At 42.8% G+C, this 20,649-nt stretch overlaps 1 protein-coding gene across 4 annotated transcripts in view; it reads left to right on the top strand.

Moving 5' to 3' along the window:
* The first annotated feature begins 1,697 nt into the window (after positions 1 to 1,697).
* TAX1BP1 (Tax1 binding protein 1) overlaps positions 1,698 to 20,649 on the top strand; it is a 38,887-nt gene continuing 19,935 nt past the window's right edge. The window contains exons 1-10 of one of the 4 annotated variants that reach the window (XM_061554749.1): positions 1,698 to 1,945; positions 7,663 to 7,853; positions 13,402 to 13,504; positions 13,957 to 14,144; positions 15,951 to 16,109; positions 17,496 to 17,644; positions 18,266 to 18,356; positions 18,849 to 19,040; positions 19,736 to 19,915; positions 20,468 to 20,641. In XM_061554749.1, the coding sequence (XP_061410733.1) occupies positions 7,674 to 7,853; positions 13,402 to 13,504; positions 13,957 to 14,144; positions 15,951 to 16,109; positions 17,496 to 17,644; positions 18,266 to 18,356; positions 18,849 to 19,040; positions 19,736 to 19,915; positions 20,468 to 20,641 (1,416 nt within the window). In that variant the 5' untranslated portion in view covers positions 1,698 to 1,945; positions 7,663 to 7,673. Of the gene's footprint in view, positions 1,946 to 7,662; positions 7,854 to 13,401; positions 13,505 to 13,956; positions 14,145 to 15,950; positions 16,110 to 17,495; positions 17,645 to 18,265; positions 18,357 to 18,848; positions 19,041 to 19,732; positions 19,916 to 20,467; positions 20,642 to 20,649 lie in introns of all 4 variants that reach the window. The other 3 variants (XM_061554748.1, XM_061554750.1, XM_061554751.1) reach the window with 3 other exon arrangements.

The raw sequence follows: 20,649 nt of genomic DNA, 5'->3' as shown, positions 1-20,649 counted from the left end.
TTTAACCGCCCGGCGCTCTGCTCGTTGTTGTGAGCGTTGTTAATCTGCCCTCTTGTTGCTGGAGGGCGACTGCTTCCAAGTGCCGAGGAGCGTCCTTAACGAGCATCCTCCATAGAGGCCAATCTTGACACCGCTGGTGCCGGTCATCGGCAAGTCCACTCAGCTCCACATCCTTCTGTACCACATCAGCCCATCTCTTATCTTACGTGAGGCGTCGAGCCCCCTCTATCCGGACGCACAGAAGCTGCTTGGGGATGTAGTGGCTGTGCTTGCGGGCTACATGACCCAACCAAAGCAGCCTCGCCTGTCGAAGGAGCTCACTTATGAGATGGTGTCCACATCTTTCATAATCACATCACAATTACCACCAAAATAAACCACACTCACAACTATCATCACAATCACCCGCCATCGTCATTGCCACCACAACATCAATACAATAGCCAAAGTCAACACAATTAACTAACCATATGGGCCAAATTTACCAAATTTTCCCGAAAACTGCTCAATTGGGATTATGCATGACATACATCGTCCCCTACCATTCGCTTAATGTAACAACATCTGTTGCTAACGCCGTTAAGAGCTTTCTAGCTCCACTTGAAATTTCCTGCAGTAGTATATACTCAACTCATCCCTCCTACAAAAACGTGGCAGGGACCATCTTAACTCTTTGGTTCTTTCGGTAAAGTCACGTAGGTATAAAATACAAATAAATCACGACGTTTCGGGCGCAACACAAGCATCCGTCATCAGGTGGAAAAGCATGGCCTGCTGCTGCAGACTGTTTTAAATGTTTGAAATTGGTGTAGCCCCATGGTTATAAAGGAGTGGCTGGGTCTAGTGATGTTAATGTGAGAAATTAACATGTAACTGGGTACGGAATGGCTATGAGAATGTAAGAGATTAGCATGATGTTAAAGTGAGAAATTAGCATGTAACTGGGCCCGGAAGTAGCTATGTTAATGTTAGAGATTATCATGATGTTAAAGTGAGAAGTTAGCATGTAACTGGGCCCGGAAGTAGCTATGTTAATGTAAGAGATTAGCATGATGTTAAAGTAAGAAATTAGCATGTAACTGGGCCCGGAAGTAGCTATGTTAATGTTAGAGATTATCATGATGTTAAAGTGAGAAATTAGCATGTAACTGGGCCCGGAAGTAGCTATGTTAATGTTAGAGATTATCATGATGTTAAAGTGAGAAGTTAGCATGTAACTGGGCACGGAAGTAGCTATATGACAATGTGAGACAATCTTGAATAAAAGAGAGCCATGAGCAACGGTGGAGACTTCCCTGGGATAAATAACAACACCCACAACCACCGTCCCCATCGACAAAGCCGCAGCGAGCCACGCACCGCCACTCATTGTCGAGACGACTGTATGTCTGTGAATAGAACAGATCTTTAGAGCTCATAGGATTCCTTTAGTTCAAATATTCTGGTTCTGTGCGTCACCAACTCACACGTCATTCGCGTGACGTCACGAGTCAACACAGGATCGCACCACGCCCCCTCTCGACCCCCACCCTCAATCCCCCCCCCACCCTCAACCCCTCCCCCACCCCATCCCCCACCTCTCTCAACCCCTCCCCTCGCGGCGTGCCCACCAATCAGAAGGCGGTATCGGTGAGGCGCGCGGGGGGGGCGGGTGGAAAAACCCAAACACGCGCGTGGAGAGCGGAAGCGGCGCGCGCGCGGGATTGTGGGAGGCGACTTCCGGCGTGGTTGGTGCTGTTAGTGTTGGCGGTGTTGGTGTTGTGGCGGTGTTTGGTGTCGGCTGAGGAGGGCAGTCGCTTGAGCGGGTTCGTGGTAAGAGATCGGGCGGCACTACACGGTTAGAGTCCGGAGGTGGCCCAAGTCACTGCGCTCGTCGGCGCCGTTCGTAGCGGCCCAGACGAGGGGTTGAAGAAGGAGGGACGGGCACGCGAGAACTCGGCTCGGGGTGAGTGATGGTCGTCGTCGTCATCATAATCAGTCGTCGCTGTCGTAATCTTAATAATATCGATACACGTCGTCTTCGGTCGCACCAACGTCAGATTTAACTGTGAAACGTTACAAGATAGTCGTTGGTGTTCACAATCGTGTTTCTAACTGTTATCGTCGTCAGCATCTTCCACTGCCATCATCAGTATCGCCGTCCCCTCAGCATCGTCATAGCCATTAGCACAGTAATCTTAACTATCACGGCCAATTACTATCACCATCATCACCCTCAATGTATGTTTGACTCATCATAGTCACTGTCACATCTTCATAACCATCATTGCTCGCATCGCTGTCAAGCGCCACTACCGTAAACCTCTTACAACCAACATTAAAGCTTCGTACCAATCATCAGTCGGGGGTAACTGCGTGGCATCGTCAACGTCGTTATCCACATCGCCATCGTCGTTATCCACATCGCCATCGTCGTTATCCACATCGTCAACGTTATCCACATCGCCATCATCACCATACCCGGAATCACCATCATGAATGTCGTGCGTTACGAGCGGCAGTGACGTAGGAAGAGGCCCAAGTTGAACAAGTGCCTTCACATCCCCAATTGCGGCATTTCCCTTTGACTTAATAATTTTCTCCCTTATTATTATATATAGATGCGTGTGTTTGTATGTATGTACTATTGTGTCTGCTGCGTCTCTCGATCGTGCGCTGTTTTGAGTAGGTTAATGCTGCGTATGCGCCTCTCTCTCTTTATGGCCGTTACGGACGTGCGCAGTACGTTTAGCTTGCGATGACGCAGTGCACTATGAACCCAACCTCCTGAGTTTGAGCGATTCCCGCTCACGGCTAACACGCTTGGCGGATCTTATCTGAACCATTCCTCTACTAACCTTTCACCAACCTCTGTTGACCAACTCAAATGGCCGGAAGACCTGGGGAGGCCTTCTTCGTCCCGTAGTGGATTGATTGAAGGCCAAGTTATTTTCTGGGCGCACTTTAAAGGGACTCCACATCCATATGCAATGCATACTTGCACAGTATTTCGTTTTTATAACAGCCTTACAGATGTCATCGTGATGGCGAACGTCTGTGATCCATCGCTTTGGAGGCAATGATTGGTGGATTAAGTAGAGAGACCTGTGAAACTTACAGATCATCTGTTCAGCCTTGAGACTCGGTCTCTGCTGCACTGAATCAGAAAATTGCTAGACACTGCTACCAAATTGTGATTCTATGATGCCGTGCCTTGTGCGCCTCGCGTTCACCACAATGACCATCATGACCAAGTGCGGAAAAATAATCCGCGCAGCTGTGGACGTCCTCGTGCTGATGTGAAATGACACACGTGATCGACGTGTACGTGCTCATTACACAATCAAGAGAACTACATGTCTCCTATTCCAGATGACACTGGCTTCCAAGTCCGCAGCTAAAGAACCGATGACATTCCATCGCAATAGACTGTAGCCTGACTACATAGAGAGTGTTGATTAAATCAAACAGAGTGCCACTAAGTTTAAAATACTGGACTCCCATAGGGAAGATCCCGCACCTCCGATTATCACCGTGCAAAATAAGTTTAACAGACAGTTCATAGGTTCAGATCTCTCTATCGTGAGTTAGCAGACATCTCTCCAGGGTACATCAAATGAGCATCACTTTGTGTGAAATCAACAGGGATTGTCTTATGGATACACTGGCCACTGTTGTAGAAATGCAGAATTTCCACCACAGGCCCATGACAACGTACATTTGAGATGAGAGACCACTTGACGTTTGAATATATCACATCCAGAAATTTGGTTATGAAATTTTAGGTGGCAATCAGAGTTGGCCATTCGTCATTACGCCATGTAAATTTTAAGAGGTCAAACGGCCTTGTGTGGAGGTAGTATTTAGGGCCCTAGCTTTCACCCCTAACCCCTCACATAATTAGCCACTCTAGCAAGCACACAGTGGTACAGTGATACTACATAATGGCATACATGAAAGCATTACGTCCCATATTTACAAGACTTAATTAGTGCATCATTATATTCAGAGATGTGGTAACCAATTATTTGTGTGTGCATAAGCACAGGTATTGGAGTCAAAGTCCAAAGGTTTCTCCATTATCGTGTGTAATGTTATCAGTGTGTGGGTTTAACGATTGACACCAACCCATTGTGGTGAATGTAGTGGCCTCTAGTGGATGCAGCTTAAGCTCAATATAATTTGATACATGTTTACACCCACTCATCAGGGTTAGGTTAGGATCAATTCCAATATGGCAACAATATAAACCACGTGGTGCATTACAATGTGGGAAGTGGTGGTACAGTGTTTAGTTCAATTCTAGCCCACCACTAACATCACTGGCGAGTGAATTGTGAATAAGTCTTGCTCCATCAACACGTGCTTAAAGTGTAATGTAGTATGGTTAAATAACCCCAGGACCAACATGGGGGAGTCCTTAATGGAACAGTTGATTGACAATTATGTACTGTATACATTTAAATAAAGCAGAGTGAAGGGAAGCAGAAAAGACAGAAAAATTCAAGTGCCAGCGAAGGGAAATAAATTATTGACTGGGAGCAGCAGAATATAAAAAAAAAACGTACATTTTGCAGGGATTGAGGAGGTTGTGGAGAGGAGCAAACTATATCTACTGCAGTTACTATACATTACTTATGAATTTGCTTGCTAGTACTTGTATCATTTAACCATTTAAATGTGTTATAAAACAGTTTACTTAAACATATAAATGTAAATTAGCTGTACAGTTTTAGTTTGGTACTTTACCAAGGAATTTGAGTTCAGTATGATAATATATAAATGAGCATGAAGCAATGCCGTAGTTTATAATCTCACAGATGGATTATGAAAAGGTAACCTTTCACTTTACTAAGCCTCACATAAGATTTACCAATAAATACAATTCAAGTTATCTTTTCACATACGTTGATCCACGACTGGACGAGAAGGCCTTCCACATGTTGACCTTGGTGGTTGTTTGACCATGCTTCACCTACACAGGTCAATGCGGGTTGGTGAAGGTACAGCCCAGAACTGGTTCAGATATTCACCACTGATGGTAGCCACGGTCAAAAATGCAACTGAGGTTGCTGGGTTCATCTCAAAGCATGCTTCTCACGGTGCCATTGTTCTGCACGTTTCATAATGCGCCGTTTTAGAGGCAACGGTCGATGGCTCATGCAGGGACGTTTCTGAAACTCACAAACCAACTTGGGCTGCAAGGTGGCCAGGAATGGGATACAGCCAGCTTGGCTGTATTTCAAACATTTTTGTGACATCCCTCTTTTTTTCTACCTACGTGATTTTATCGAAAGAACCAAAGAGTATGATTCCCTCTTTATGTTGGGTTTTTTTCTGGGCACTTCAGTTTCACGCTTTACTAAAGACATAAAACAAAATAACTGGCCAAACGCCACACGACAGGACCCTCTTGAGACTCAATACAGCTTTCCTGGGTAAAATTATATCCGAATAACAATACAACCTCTGCAGCAGGTCGCTGCATAGTGTTGATATACTAATACTGTATTCAAGAGCCGAATGGCTCACAGGGCTATACCTAATACATGAACTTGAACTGAAACTAGCGTTTCTTCCTCTTTTTAAGTAACACTGCAGGAAATCCGTTTAACACCTAGGCGTTCACGATCAATTTTATCCATGATGCAGGTTTTTTGGGTTATATCGCATAAATAGTAACGAATTTGCATGTTCTGTTTACGTGACACACCTTACTAAATGGCTCTGTCGGGTGGTAGCGGGTTTAATTACACATTTATATATTTACGTGATCTAACCCAAAAAAACTGTATTATGGACTGTAGAAAGTACTGCATCTTAAAGTGCCAGCTCATCACTTGGACATCTGAGCCATCCAGCCAGCTGTATGTTATATGGCTCAATTGTTACATGCCCAACAAAAACATTACAAGCAAGTCAAAAGTACAGAACAATATTGCAGGCATTGTCAGTCAATCAGAAGTTTGCTGCTTCTAAAAAGGCATTGTGCTTAGATGTGAAGTCCTTTGAATGAAAATGGTATGATTGTTCATAGTGGTTGATCCACATCATGTTCAAGTAGTACCTATCATAGCAGGCATTCGTAACTATGCAAATACACTGCTGTTGAAACATTGCTTTGAGTGTGCTATAGTTAGAATACAGTAGAGTCCGGCATTATGGCTGATATGCAAGCTTGGGATACAATCTTCCTAAAGTAGAACAGAGTGGCATTTACTTTTCACACTGGTTAGTGGCAGGCTTAACGTGACTGTATTGTAACTTCAGTAGTTTTTATTTATTTATGAGAACTGTATTTAACTTACAGCTTTAAGGGAATGCAATGCAAAAAACGAAGATATTTTAGAGGTGTACCTAAGCTGTGCCCTTGGCTGTCCAGGCATTACTCCCACTTCAGTAAAAAAAAATTCTTGCTGTGGTTATCACACATGATGATGATTGCTTGTGTTGCAATCGAAACGTCGTGATTTATTTATTTCTATTTTAATTTATTTAACCTACGTGACTTTACCGAAAGAACCAAAGCGTATGAGTTTGAAGCTTTGTGAACGATAATATTAAACTAAAGTTAGCGCTTTAATGATGCCACCACGTTGACGAATTGAAACATGGGAGCGGCTTCACTGGAATGTTATCATGGTCTACCCTCACAGTAACTTGTAACGTTTTTGTTTTAATCTAAATAAAGCTTTAGACTTGTGTTAGCCGAGGCAGGTATGCACAAAATAATTTTTTTGCACTTTAGTGTTTCGTATTCCAAATAAACAAAAGCCACATTTTATTTTGTAATAACTAACTCTTTAATTAAATTCCATCTAGACTATCACAGTGCCATTCATGGTGGTGTCTCCATTGCAGCAAGTTCAAAATGCTACTCAATAAATCTGCAGTCAGGAAATATGACCATGTCACACTTGCAGTGGAAAAAAAACTGGACTGGCTTCCTACAGGGGAACTCCTTACATAATAACACAATATGTTTTTATACATAACTTGAATACGACCACACTTCAATGCAATATACAATAAGATGTATTTATTTTGCAACCTGTGAATTTATAATGATGTGATTGTGGATTTGCACCTAATAATCTTAATTTCCTGGGAACTTGCTAACCTGTCTGGCTGGTGACATCAAATCATATAAATGTATCCTCTTCAAATTGTTTCTGTCTGGTCCTGAGTGAGACATCAAAACATGGCTCTTTTAGAAGGATGTTTTCAATATTAAGTATGACATGTGATGAGAAGATTGTGATTCTGCGTTGGCAGTTGTATACAAATATCAAAACACTGAACATATGCGTCAATAACACTGCCTTAAAATAAAAATCTAATAAGTGACTTTTTAACCAATTACCTTTCTTCAGAGCACATAAAGACCAGATAACAATTAAAAAAAAAAAATTCCAGATGAAAAATGTTTATAATTGGTCTCTTGAGTAATAGACAAATTCTTAAATAATCAAAATGTATCACTAAATAAACTAATTTGTATTGAAAGTTATGCTATTAAATGGCACGTTACATTGTAGGTTGCCCCATTACAGTAATGTAGACAAAACCATAATTATCATAATCCACATATCCTTTTCTCATAAGTATTACAATACTTCAACAAAAACCCAACGTGAGCACGATTTGTGACCGTCGCACTATTTTGTGCCGTTCTTTTCGCAGAGTTTTACACCATGGCCGAATTGGTGCAGACACCTCCTGTGGGCGACGGCAATCTCGAGCCGTACAGCTTCTCACACGTCATTTTCCACAACGTGGCCCAGGCATACCCACCCGACACACACCTGGAGTGTCGCTACACACTCACGCAGCACATTCAGCCACACTCCAAGGACTGGGTTGGCATCTTCAAGGTGAGGGGGTTGTGTGAGTTTTTCCCGTACTAGATGTTTCTTAAGAAATAGGAGGAATTACTCTAATTATTTAAATTAAAGTATGTTGAATACCTTACTGTTTTCCAAAAAATTGTTTTGTTTTAATCATCGCTTTTACTGATGTTGTGCCTTGTGATAATTGCATTGTTTTTACAGTAGGCTTCCGATTATGACTGCCAGCAAATTGGATGGCATTTGTCATGTGCAGCTTGTTTTGACTGAAAACACATTCACTGCATTCTACTGCATCAAATATAAAGAAAGTCAATTGTTTTTTTATTTACCCTGTTGATTTTTCACACTTTTGCTTATGACACTTAAACTTTAAACAAAATAGATTATTTAAACATGACTCACTGAAGCAAAAGTAATGCAGCTTCCAAACTGTTATATTGTCATTACCTACGTGTGAGATTTTTTGGTATGTAGTGACATAGAATCGGTCACGTAGCAGCATAGCGCTGGCTGCTGGCAGGGAAGGGGAACTGCAGCTTGCAGCAGCCCCGACTGACATCAGGTCACGTGATAGACCAGAGAGGGATGTAGGGGAAAGATTACGGAAGGGGCACATCGAGAACCCTCTAGAAGGTTCCAGAAGGGGGCGTTGCCGGGGGCGGAGCCAGGCCACGCTGACAGTATAAGCTGGGCCCCGGGAGGGGTGCTCGGGGCTGTCGTTTGGAGTGGGGGGATCCCCGTCGTTTTGCTGGAGTCTTCACCGTCATCTCCGTCTTCATCCTCTCGGCGTGGCCAGTCAGGCAGTCTACCAGCTGCCCTGACTGGGGACCCTAGTTACCAAGTGTTAACTGTTAAGGCCGTACAATAAACAGAGTGCCTCCATACTCTTAGTGAATTTGAGTCAGGTACATACAATATTATGGATTTTCCATTTATGTTATTTGTCTTTATTTTACCAGTCCTATGTTTTGTAAAGCATCTAATATTGCTGTAAATGAACACAGTTGAAAGTGTTTTTTTGTGCAATCTCAATGTAGGTTTATATTATTGTTTTTTTTGTCATTCCTCAATAGTTTTATTTAGACTTTGGTTCGTAAAATATTTTATAAATGTCAACTGATTCACTGATGGCAGTCGTAACAAGCAATGGACATGGATTACATTAAATAAAAACATTAATAATTGGGAAAACTTACGCTCAAGATAAATACAAGCTAAATAATGGTCACTCACAAGTTGGAATGGTTGCGAGCGCGGAACATGCCTGAGAGTATGACTACCGCAAGATGGAGGGAATGAGGTCAGCTGGTGTGCATTGGCTAGACACATTGTTACAACATGGGACCGTGGGAGATTGCTGATATTCCATTGATGAATGTTTGGCATGTGGGAGGAAACCTGAGTATGTGGAGAAAACCCACGTGTAAGAGAAGTTAACAGAGTGCCTCACAGATGGATTCAACAATCCGTTGCTGTACTACCATGTTCAGACTTATTTGCTTTGATCTAGTATGCAGTATTATAATAATATGTCACGTGGATGCAGTCTTGGAAACGCATTTGAGTCTTGAAAAATATCTTACAATGCTTTTAAATGTGTCATTCTCATTCATGTGAGTCAGCATCTACACAGATTGCCTTGGAAAGGGAACTGAATGTTCCGTCATTTACAAATAGTTAGGAAAGAGCCAAGGGTTGAACTTTGCTCCATTTTATTGTGTTTTTCAAAAGCCCTGTATATGTAGGTTAACGTTCTCAGTGTATTTTAGTGCTCTCTCTTTAAAACACTCGTGACTTTTATCCATAAAGAAATCATGGTCAATAAATTGCAATATGTCTACATGTATAGCCCGTTTGCCAATTCACTGCTGGAAGGAGGCTTCATGATTCGTGGGTCACGGGGGTTATTTAACCACACACACACTTCACTACCATGGTCAGTGCGGGCTTGGTCAAGGTGGGAAGCATAGACGTTGGAGGATAGAAGGAGAGCACAACGTTGAACTTTGTGGCACTGCCCTTTGCTGCCCACCACGTAGCCTTGCAGGAGCCTATAACAACTAGTTTTGTGCGTGGTTTTGTTGCCCATCCAAGCACTATCCAGGCTCAACTTTGCTTAGCTGCCTAGAGTTTACAAGATAGTGCACACTTGAGGGTGATTTGGTCATAGGCCCACACTTTTTACACGATAAAATATATATCTTAGTCCACAACTCTGAGAATGTTACACATTGTATCCTTTCCGGTCAAGGTACATTGCCGTGTGCATTTACAGGCACACGACAATGTCAAATATGCACTGCTGTGAACTTTGCATCAAACAGGTTTTGAAAGCAAACTGCTTACAACAGCATTATTTTGGCAAACCTTGCTCAGCTATAATGGACTCAACACCACATTCTTCAAATTCGAGATTTCTTGCTTGCCTCATCAACAGACAATGCAAGGTTATGACCTCCCAACCTGTAATCAGCATTATATTATTAGTTCGGTGTAAAACAAATCAATAGGTTTCTTTAAATCTTGACTTAAAGCTTTCGTGGCTGCAGGAATTAATATTCTTTGGGTCTTTCGGTAAAGTGACATAGATAGGTTCAACCGAAAGACCCAATGAATAATAGGTTTCTTTGTTAGTGTTCTCGCAACCATCAGCTTAATTGCTGAAACTAGTCATCTTCATCACTGGATATGCAACGATGTATTTATTTACTAATTTATAAATCGATTGTAATGCTTACAATACATGCATCAAATCATGTACATGAGACTTGGTTATGTACAATTTATGACAACTATGCTCATGTTACAATTAGGTCAATAGAGCAAACAAACTTTACATTAGAGACAGAACAAAGGATAAATAATGAGGTGTAACAAACGGGACAGATTTTTCTCTTAATTCTAATCGTGACCCTGGGTAGAGCTGGTTAGTGTAAAGTTAAATTACTAATCTCATGAGCCAAGAATGTGTAGCCTGCATGTGACGTCACTCAACATGAGGCCCCCCCCATCATTAATATTCATGAGTGGGTGGATTTTTGCACTCACGCAGAGGAAGGTCGTGCTGAATTTAATAATTTATTACGCAAAGTCGCTTCAAATAAGACGTTTCTTTACAGAAAGTGACGGTAAAACATTTCTCGACGCAGCACAGTGCTACATCCGTGTGTGACGTCACTGCAAAAGATATCCCCCCCCCTCATTAATATTCATGCTCGCGTGGAAACTTACACTGACGCACAAGAAGGTCGTGCACTCCACATGCCGCACCCCTCCCCTCATTAATAATCATGAGCGGGTGACGTCACTCCACATGCCGCACCCCTCCCCTCATTAATAATCATGAGCGGGTGACGTCACTCCACATGCCACACCCCTCCCCTCATTAATAATCATGAGCGGGTGACGTCACTCCACATGCCGCACCCCTCCACAATAACCATTAGCGGGTGACGTCCCTCCACGTAGGGAAACCCACCCCCCTCATTAATAATCATGAGCTGAACAATTTTTCTATTGAATATTTCACATTTACTGCAATATGCACCCGTCCTTGGACGGGAAAACAAGCTAGTATGAATGAATAATGTATCAATTAAAAAAGAGTCTTACTCTCATGGTACATGCATTGAATAATATTTGTAAGGATTGGTTTTGTTCGATGTATTTTTGGGGATTTCTATCACTACAAAATCCAGCAGGTAAAGGTTTGGCCCTGTAATTGCTTGATCACGCCACTGGGCTGAAGGGTAATCTGCTAGATCGAGCTCCAGAGATTCATACCAACAATAATAATAAGTGGCCACACCTTCAATTAGCACCGTTGGCTGTGTACGTTGCGAAAGAAGTTCTACATGCAACCAGCCCTTTGTGAATGCAATGTTGGATGTCTGTCATGGGCTGCACATGCGATTGTTCAAGAATTATTCCATAGATTCTTATAACAGGTCCTATGCAGTCGCACCACTATATATTCTGTACATTATCATTTGTGTTAAATTCTGCAGTTTCTCCCTGCATTCACCATGTGAGCCATTCAAGTAATCGATTTGTAACATTTTATCGTTACATCAAATTGTCACAAGATCATAGAATTGCGTTAGGGGTGACTCATTACATGTTTACGGTAGAGTATTTCCCCACTGTAAACATGTGTTGCGCATTTTAAAATTTGTACCGAATGCTTCATAGGTTATCGAGCCCTCTTCCAGTTCTGGTTTTGACTAGTAGAGTTCCCTCTGTTCGGTGTTGCTTGTGTATTTGCCGTTAATATATAGGTATTTGCTGCCACCTGAAGACAGCGGAATAGTATTACACTGCTGAGGTTTGCTTTATATATACGGCATTTAAGTGCAGCAAAAACCCATCCTTCTTAACCTGTTACGGTCAGTATCCTTTCAGTGGATTAAGGCCCGCGATGCCTCGTACATTAAACGCAAAAGTAATGACGGACTGAAAGAAAGCGCCTCTGTGCAATTCACCTTCATTGCCAAAGCTTGTCATTCCCAGAACTGTAACAAACCGGGCACACACGGCCATCACATGAGCTTCCTCCTGCTCGCGGTGTCTCAATCTGCTTAACAAGTTATTCTGTGCTATTTATAGATGACACTTCCCTTAGTGCTTATAAAGAGAGTGCTGTCCTTATAGTTTCAAGGCTCGGTTGTTCCACTTGGGAAATTTGTTTATCACCACAGACCCTGTGAGCTTGTATATTATTAGTGCTGCATGTACAATGACTATTGGGCTGCCTTCTGTTCAGTGTCAGATGACTAAATTTCCTAATAGCTGCACAAACTGATGATTATTTTCCTGCCCTGATAAAAATTTTTTACATTAAAATGAGCACACGTGTTACACTAGTTGCGTGTGCGGGATGCTGATAATTTCATGAAAATTCTAAATAATAAAGCAACTTGTAAGTTCAGAATAGAATGTGTAAAGAAAGTTATTGATTTTATTAATCATGAACAGTTGGTTGCGATGGTTAGGGGCACATGTCCACATGTCTGAAGTATAGCCTCCTGTGATTCATCTGGGTTCTCAGTTGCAGTGACTTAATAGACTTAGACCAAGTCACCAATGATGGCGCAAAAATCAATTTAATTGAATCTGGTTTTCATAATGTGGCAAACAATCCAGCTCTTAGAATTTAAATTCTGCTTTTGGTTTTAACGCAATGCAACGAACATCTCGAACAGGACGGGCGATACAGTGGTACCGCCAAATGTGGATGAGAGGTCACTTGAATGGATCTCAGAAGTAGTTTTGCGATGTCACTTTCCACAAGTCATTCTTTAACACTGAATAATGCATAGGTTGGGGCAAGATTTCTGAGCAGGTCACTTCATCTCATGACTTGATAATGACCGATAGTACACTTCAAATAACAATTGAACTAAAATTAAACAATATAAAAAAAATGGAAATTTAGCTTGTTGATCATACTATCATGCAGACCAGAGGGCATCATCTCTCGTCTGTCATCCTCATTGCGCGGTTCCCATTTTGGTCGATTTAGCCCAGCGAGGTGGACTGAGTGACACTCCCAGCCTTGCTTGTGTGTGTGTAGGTCGGCTGGCGTACCCCACGTGACTACTTCACCTTTCTGTGGGCCCCAGTGCCAAGCTCTACTCAGACCAGCCTCGGCTCGGAGCAGCATCTCATTTTCCAAGGTGAGCATTAACGCCTTCCGTGCTGGCATCAACGAACATTGCTGCCTCCAGTTTTATGTCTTTTTCCACTGCGCTTGATCCATGATGTTTACTGATTTGCATTAAATATAGCAACCAATCATTTTAATCCTTTATTTAAAGCCAAATTGGGCAATTATCAGGTTAAAACGAATTACAGCATTTCACATTTGTATGCTAATGTGTTAATTTCTAATCAATCAGGATAATAATATTGCACCGAAAAGCAACGGCGACTATTAAATCAATAAGCAATTGTAATTTGCAGTTGGTCTTTTAAAATGTGTTATTAATCTCCGCCTTGTCCACCCGCACGGCATGGGGGGGAAGCCTTCATCCAGCAAGCATTTGACACAAGGTGCTGCACGCACGCACACCTCTACATTACGTTTATCGCCACTTGCGACCTTGTGACCTTTCGACCCCCCTGACAGCGTATTACTTGCCGAAAGACGACGGCGAGTTCTACCAGCTGTGCTATGTCACGAGCAATGGCGAGATCCGCGGAGCCAGCACGCCGTTTCAGTTCCGCAACTCCTCCGAGTCCGACGAGCTCTTCACCCTGGAGACTGAGGGTGAATCCGACATCCTTGTTGTCACCTCCAAGGCCGCTCAGCTGAAGGTAACGCACCCTTCGTCGTCGTCATCATCATCATCACCTCGATGGGACAACACAGTCTTTTCGTGCAGCTGGCAAGGCTACAAGAAGGGGCAATGTTGTTCGCAAAATGTTGTTTACACACTCCTCGACATGTGTTTTTATTATGATTCTCGCGAATAGAGAAGCCGTTGCTCTACAACAGAAAATAGGAGACATCTGTAGTTTTAATACTGAGAGCACTGAAAGTAATAAAAACATATTACGTACTAAAATGGTAAGATAATATGTATTGTTTTTTATATATTCTCTGGAATTTAAAGGATATTTTGGCAACATAATTATGTTAATTGGAGTACAAGTTGAAAAGTAATTTTAAATGAATCGTGTCCGTCTTCTGTATTTGTTACTCCCACCTTTTTGGTGTCACTATAATGACTTCCGAACTTCTTCCATCGTTTCAACTCGGTGTTTGTTTCGCGGAAAATTCCTGTTTAGCCAGCCTTCTAACAACAGAGTTATTGTTGATGGAGCAGAGTCCAGCAAGCAACCAGCGAGGAAACTCGAGGTATAGATTATTTTAAATAATAGTATCTTACCTATAAAAGTAATTTCATGTCTGTCTTTGTGTGGACACACCCTTGTGACGCATTTAACTCTCAAACTGCTGGCTTTACATTTCAACAAACTACACACGTACGACACAATAAGCCCCCCGACCAATAAATTGCGATTTCTTTTTCCCATCCGTCAAATGTAAAGGAGTTAAATTAACAATGTATCACTATTATTATTTGTGTATGTATATGTTATGTTTTTGAGAGAATGTTTTGAAATATATTTTTCCCCCGGGCAACGCTGGCTACTTCCCGCTAGTGATGTATAGTTTGCCTTTTCAACTTTTCAACTAAAGACATTAAACAGCCCCAGAAGATGCCACGTGACTACTTCCCTAGTCACTTGAATAAACCTAAACTAGCCACACTTAAGAGCACACTTTTTCATCCTCTAGAAATGTACTTCATTACATGTCAGTAATACCTACATTTTAAATCTAGAAGTAGGATTAAGCATAACAAACTGAAAAACCAAATGTAATATGTGCTATCATTAGGTAACCATCTACTCGCTGCACTCGAGAAGCCAGTTTAATCACAGGTGGCTGAAACCCAAATTCAAACCCAAGTTTCTAAGTGTTGCCAGCTTCGTGTTGTGACCCCTGAGCCCCACCCAGCCACTTCGTAGAACTGTTATTGCTCTTTACGTTTACAATTGCCGTGCTTGACGAGTAGGGCTTTCGGTAACCTTTAATTCCAGTTGTATTTAGCGAAAGTGATGGAGAGCAACGCTGGCTTTTAGGAATAAATGTGTGCGCTCGGCAGGGCTGAGCCAGATAAGGTGTTTCTATTAGCCCCAGATGGCAGAGCAGAAGGAGCGTGCGATGGCAGGTGACATTTTCCTGCTGCCTGACAAGGCCCATCATCTCTCCATAAACACTTACAATACTGCTGACAGCAAAGCAAGAAGCAGATGGCCCGGTGTTCCACACTGAATATTAAACAATAGAGTAGGGACTGCATAGATTTCACAATAGCCCTTTAAAGAATGCTACCAGAAGCAGCAAGAAAAAGGTTCACTCCTAAAAACGCAATAGGTATTCGAAAATAACCTTGTCGATTTGGGAGGAGAAAAACTCAGACATTCCGCGTGGCATGATAACCGTTAAAAAGCTTTTAGCGTTTTTTTTTTGAGTTCGTGTGAGAAGTTAACTTGTACAAATGTTGCCCAAACAAAAGGTTCGTACCACTAACAAGACGTGCTGTCTGATAGAATTCCTTGGAGGAGATGCAGCGCCAGTATAAGGAGCTGAGCCAAGCTAAATCTGATATGGAGGCCGAAGTGACTGGCATGAATGAGAAAATCAAGCAGCTCTCTGAGGAGCTGGATGGGCGGCGCAAGGAGGACTGCGCTCTGCAGAGCCGCTACACGGTACGAGTGCCAATCATTCAACATTCATGGTGCTCTGGCTGGATATTGTTTTTTTACATCGGCATTTCGGTGATGAATGCGGACTGCGCCATTTCGGGAAATATTTTGCCGCAGTTTTCTTTGGGGATGCACGAGCAAGGATTCATTTCAGTTGGGTCGGTCCGGGTCGGTCACGCGGAAAATATTTACACACGTGCCCGACCACATCCAGAATACCTCTCGCAATGGCTATACGTTGCGTGTCTACTCCAGTCGTAGCCAGATTCGTTGAAAAAGTAAGCTCTTTGCACACCACATGCAGTATGTCTCTCACTGTCTGCTAGGCACATGACTACTCCAGTCTTGCCAGCGACCCAGAAAATATTCAGAGAGAAACTAAGCCCTGCGCATGGGTGTGTGCGTGTGCAGACACTACCTTACTGCAGGGTTAATAACCTTCATCGTGGCTAGTGTTCTTGCTGTGCAAAAAAAATAGCCACTGCATAAACAGCCAATACTGGATCTCAAGTGCATTGCTTACATGTAGCTGACAAGATAATGAGGCAAAATAAACCTAATTAAAGGCCACAGCCATGTATAGTTTGCCTGGCATACCAGTGTGCCACGTGTGAGTAATCCATTTCTCTTTTAGTGCTTGACAGAGGACGTTTGACGGTTTGCATTGGAATAAAAAATGACCTTTTCATCTCTGGGGGCTGGGTGACATCATTTCAGTTTAGAAATCCAATTCTATTTTCAGCTGTCGTACCTCAGCAGAGCACTGTGTTTACACATTGAATCATTGCCCTCTGGAGTGGGTTATACTGTTGATATTAAATTCCTGGCTTTATTCTTCTTTTTAAATTGACCATTTAGCCACCTTAAAGGTGTATCGATCGTGCAATACAAATATAAATTAATCCTGAAAGACCAGTTAAATTACCCGGTTGAAATATGGAACGATTGCTCGAGCTCATTGCTCAGACACGTTCGTTTTTATCGGCGCGGCGTTTTCCACTATTTCTTGGCAGCATTTCTGCCGTTTGCTGTGCCTGGTTTGCAATGAAAGACTAAGTTTCCGTTGTGGCTTCACCACCAGATCAAGACGCTTTTCCGTTCTGGATTATTTGGCCACAGTCAACCTTTGCAGAGGACACAAGTTGGTCAATCTATGATCATAACGGTCTTGCTGCAGTTGTGAACATCGTGGGCCATGTTCACAATTCGTCAAAATTGACAACTTGCTCCACTGTCGATGAAGATATAAAAAAAATTCTGAAAAATATGACAACTAGGAACATTGGCCAAACACTTGCCTCAAACACACGTCTTACTTTTTGTCACGAATACCGCGACGTATCATTGTTTGAACGGCGAGATGTGGCTTTCGTCACGCTTGTGATGCAGGAACTCGAGCAGAGCAAGCAGGCTCTGGACTCGGGGCTCGTGCAGCACAAACGTCAGCTGGAGGAGTCTGCCGTGCGTGTTCAGCAACTGGAGGGAGACCTGGAAACCCTGGCCAAGAAGATGCTGGACAAAGAGATGGAGCTGGATGGGTGAGGCCTCCAATATGTTCATATCGACTTTTGCGTTTAGTAGCTGAACATCGTTGCATCGCAGATCTGGTTCATTTGATTCAGCGAATGGCTTTATCATTCTGATTTTAACCGTCTCGTTCAGCTTTCTTTGTTAACATTTTGATTATGCGCATATAATTTGAATAAATTGTCGATAATTAGATTCTTACGCGCAGTTCGATGCACGCATAATGAGCCTAAGAATCAATTTTAACTGATGATATCGCCGCATGCCTACTGCCCACCTTATGGCTGTGAAACTCTTTTGCCGATAAGATTCTTAGGTCCCTGGGTGATCTATTTACAAATTGCTATTTGCCTTGGGGGTGGGTTTGTGAGCGACGTTTATGAGAAGCAAAGTGCATGATTGCCCTTAGGGTATTTATTGACCTCGCAAGCTTATTTTTCATGTTGGTACAGAGTCTTGATGCTGAAATTTGATGTCTAGGGGTTTGTAAAAGCCACAAAACCCGATTTATAGATCGAGCGTGTGCTCACCAGAAATGTGACAATCTCGTTTAAGGATTGATGCGTTTCTTCTGTTGTAAATGCACAGGTATCTAAAGAACACTTCTTTTCTGTGCTGCCGTCCGTGCGCAGGTGCAAGGACAGCATTAAGAAGTTGACTGCTGAAAAGCAACAGCTAGAGACCGAACTTAAAAATGAGAGGGAGGAGAAAAATCTTTTTATGGTAAGTCTTTGAGTGAGCAGAAGCTTTTAATGCCATTTAAGTGCAAGGGGTGGTTGGGTGGCTCAGGAGGCTAACACTGTCTGAATAACACTGATTAATGAACCAGCACCACCGAGATGCTAGGTTCTAAGCTATGTTTCAGCCCACCCTTACACCATGGTTTCAAAAGTGTAATGAGTTGGTCTTAATCCAGTCATAATGATTACACAACAAAATCGTCTTCATCCTGTTAAACGTGATAATTCACTTGATCTATCTAATTCCAGCTCAGAAAAATAATACTATGAACATGCGACCAGCATGTTTTTGCAAGGTATACAAAGATATTTCTCTCGTGTGGATAAAGACATCTCGTGAAGTATCTTCCGATGTAGATTAGTGAAGTAATTTTTCAGGGCAGTTCCAAATGGAAATGTCTTAGTAAGAAAAAAGAAGACCCAACAGCAGTTTCATACTCATGGATGCCAAACTGTGACCAACATCTGTACACAGACGCACATCAAGGAGACGGACCTGGAAAACAAGCAGCTCAACACAAACCTGAAAGCCGCCCAGGCAGAGGTCGGAGAAAAGAACAACGCGATCTCAGAGTTGACTGAGGAAATCTCCCGCCTGCAGCAAAGCGCGGCTCACAGAGAGAGGTCGCTCTGCGGGGCTGCAGGAGCCGTGTCATCTAAACCGGAGGTGAGTCCACGCGCGTGCTCGGATTTCAACAACTCCACGCTGAGCGTGGCACTACTTGATCTGTGCAGCAATCTGCTTGATGAGCTTTCATCCACTCGGCCAACCTTACGGCCTCTTCCGGCTCCCAATTAGTGAAGGTAAGCAAGCTCTTTCTTGGAATTTTGTGGTTTCAGGTAATGAGGGCAGGTGGATTCATTGATGGTTACAATGCAAAGGCAACATTTGCTAATGTACGGTGCTCAGGCATCTGGTCGACTAGCTCTCTCGGGAAGCTACATTTACTGAGTACGCCCGTCTGGTACAGTAACCACTGATAATGAGTGTCTCCTCACATTGGAAGTAACGGCAGTAAATTAACAGAAAATGCGCTTCAGAGGAGGAACCACCACAGAGATGGAGCAGAGAAGTTTATGCGCAGGAATGTAATGGGTTATAGCATCGTAAGACAAACCATGTGGAATGGCAGCGTCCTGAGAGGGCTTCATCCACTGGTGGATAAAGATTGACTGATATCGATAAGACATGTAAGAATTAAAAATAATTATTAGTTTTAGGATTCGACGCAGGTATCTTGATCGTTAGACTCAATCTGTGTCCATGGATGGTTGCATCCCTAATGTAAACTGCACTGCGTATCACATTGCAATGATAAATGGTAGAAACTCTCCTCGTTTGCTCTGCGCCTTCTCCAGAAGGAGCTGGGTGTGGTACGGGAGCTGCTGCGCCGCACCGAAGATCAGTTGGCCAACAGCGAGCAGAAGTTAAAGCTCCTCCAGGGGGAGCTTCTGGACGCGACCAGTACCCGGGACAAAATGATGGCCTCTCTGTACCAAGAGCGCACGAGCAGCGAGGAACTTCGCACCCTCGTCACTCAGGTGCCCAATGATACCAACTCGTGTTCTTGGCTTTGACATTCAATCCGCACGGGACATTTTCATTCCTTGCTCTCTACGTGAGCCTGCTAACATTTAAAAGTCTCGGCGTACCTTATTCGATCTGTGCAAGCGGTCTTGGAATTGCCATTGCTAAAGTTTATTTTTTAATGCACAGTTGACATCCTTAAGAGGCAATAGGTCCATCATTTATTATTTTTAATAACAAGGGTCAAGTGAGCGCTCATTTTGACTGGAAGGAACCAGGGACCCATGATATTGATAATGGTCTATTTAATTTATTGACAGTGGTAAGGTAAAAAAAGTAATTAAAAAAAAATACTCTTTTCCATCCTCAGATTTTTGAGTTGATAGTTGGGAATCATTCTGTGAAGTGATGAAACATCTGATTTTGAAAGCTTTCACTTGAGGGGAATAGTGGGGGGAAATTATTAAACTGTGAAATTTCGCAAACATTTTCTAGTCCATTGCACTGAAGTAGCCGGTCTCATACCTGCGACTTCATTGACCAAGCCGAGTCATCGTCTTTTCCAGATGGAAAACAAGAACGTTGAGGGCTTGCGTGAAGACTCGCCTGGTTATGACGAACTCAGGAAGGAGAATGAAGACCTGAAATTGCGTCTGCAGATGGGAGCCGAGCACTACAAGGAGAAGTTTAAGGAGTGCATGAGGCTGCAGAAGGAGCTCACCAAGGCGAAGCAGCAATGGGTATGTTC

The sequence above is a fragment of the Lethenteron reissneri genome, chromosome 20, assembly GCF_015708825.2.
Source record: "Lethenteron reissneri isolate LAM-NWPU_2019-01 chromosome 20, ASM1570882v1, whole genome shotgun sequence".
NCBI classification, from domain to species: domain Eukaryota; kingdom Metazoa; phylum Chordata; class Hyperoartia; order Petromyzontiformes; family Petromyzontidae; genus Lethenteron; species Lethenteron reissneri.
This window is presented reverse-complemented; position numbering and strand designations above follow the sequence as displayed.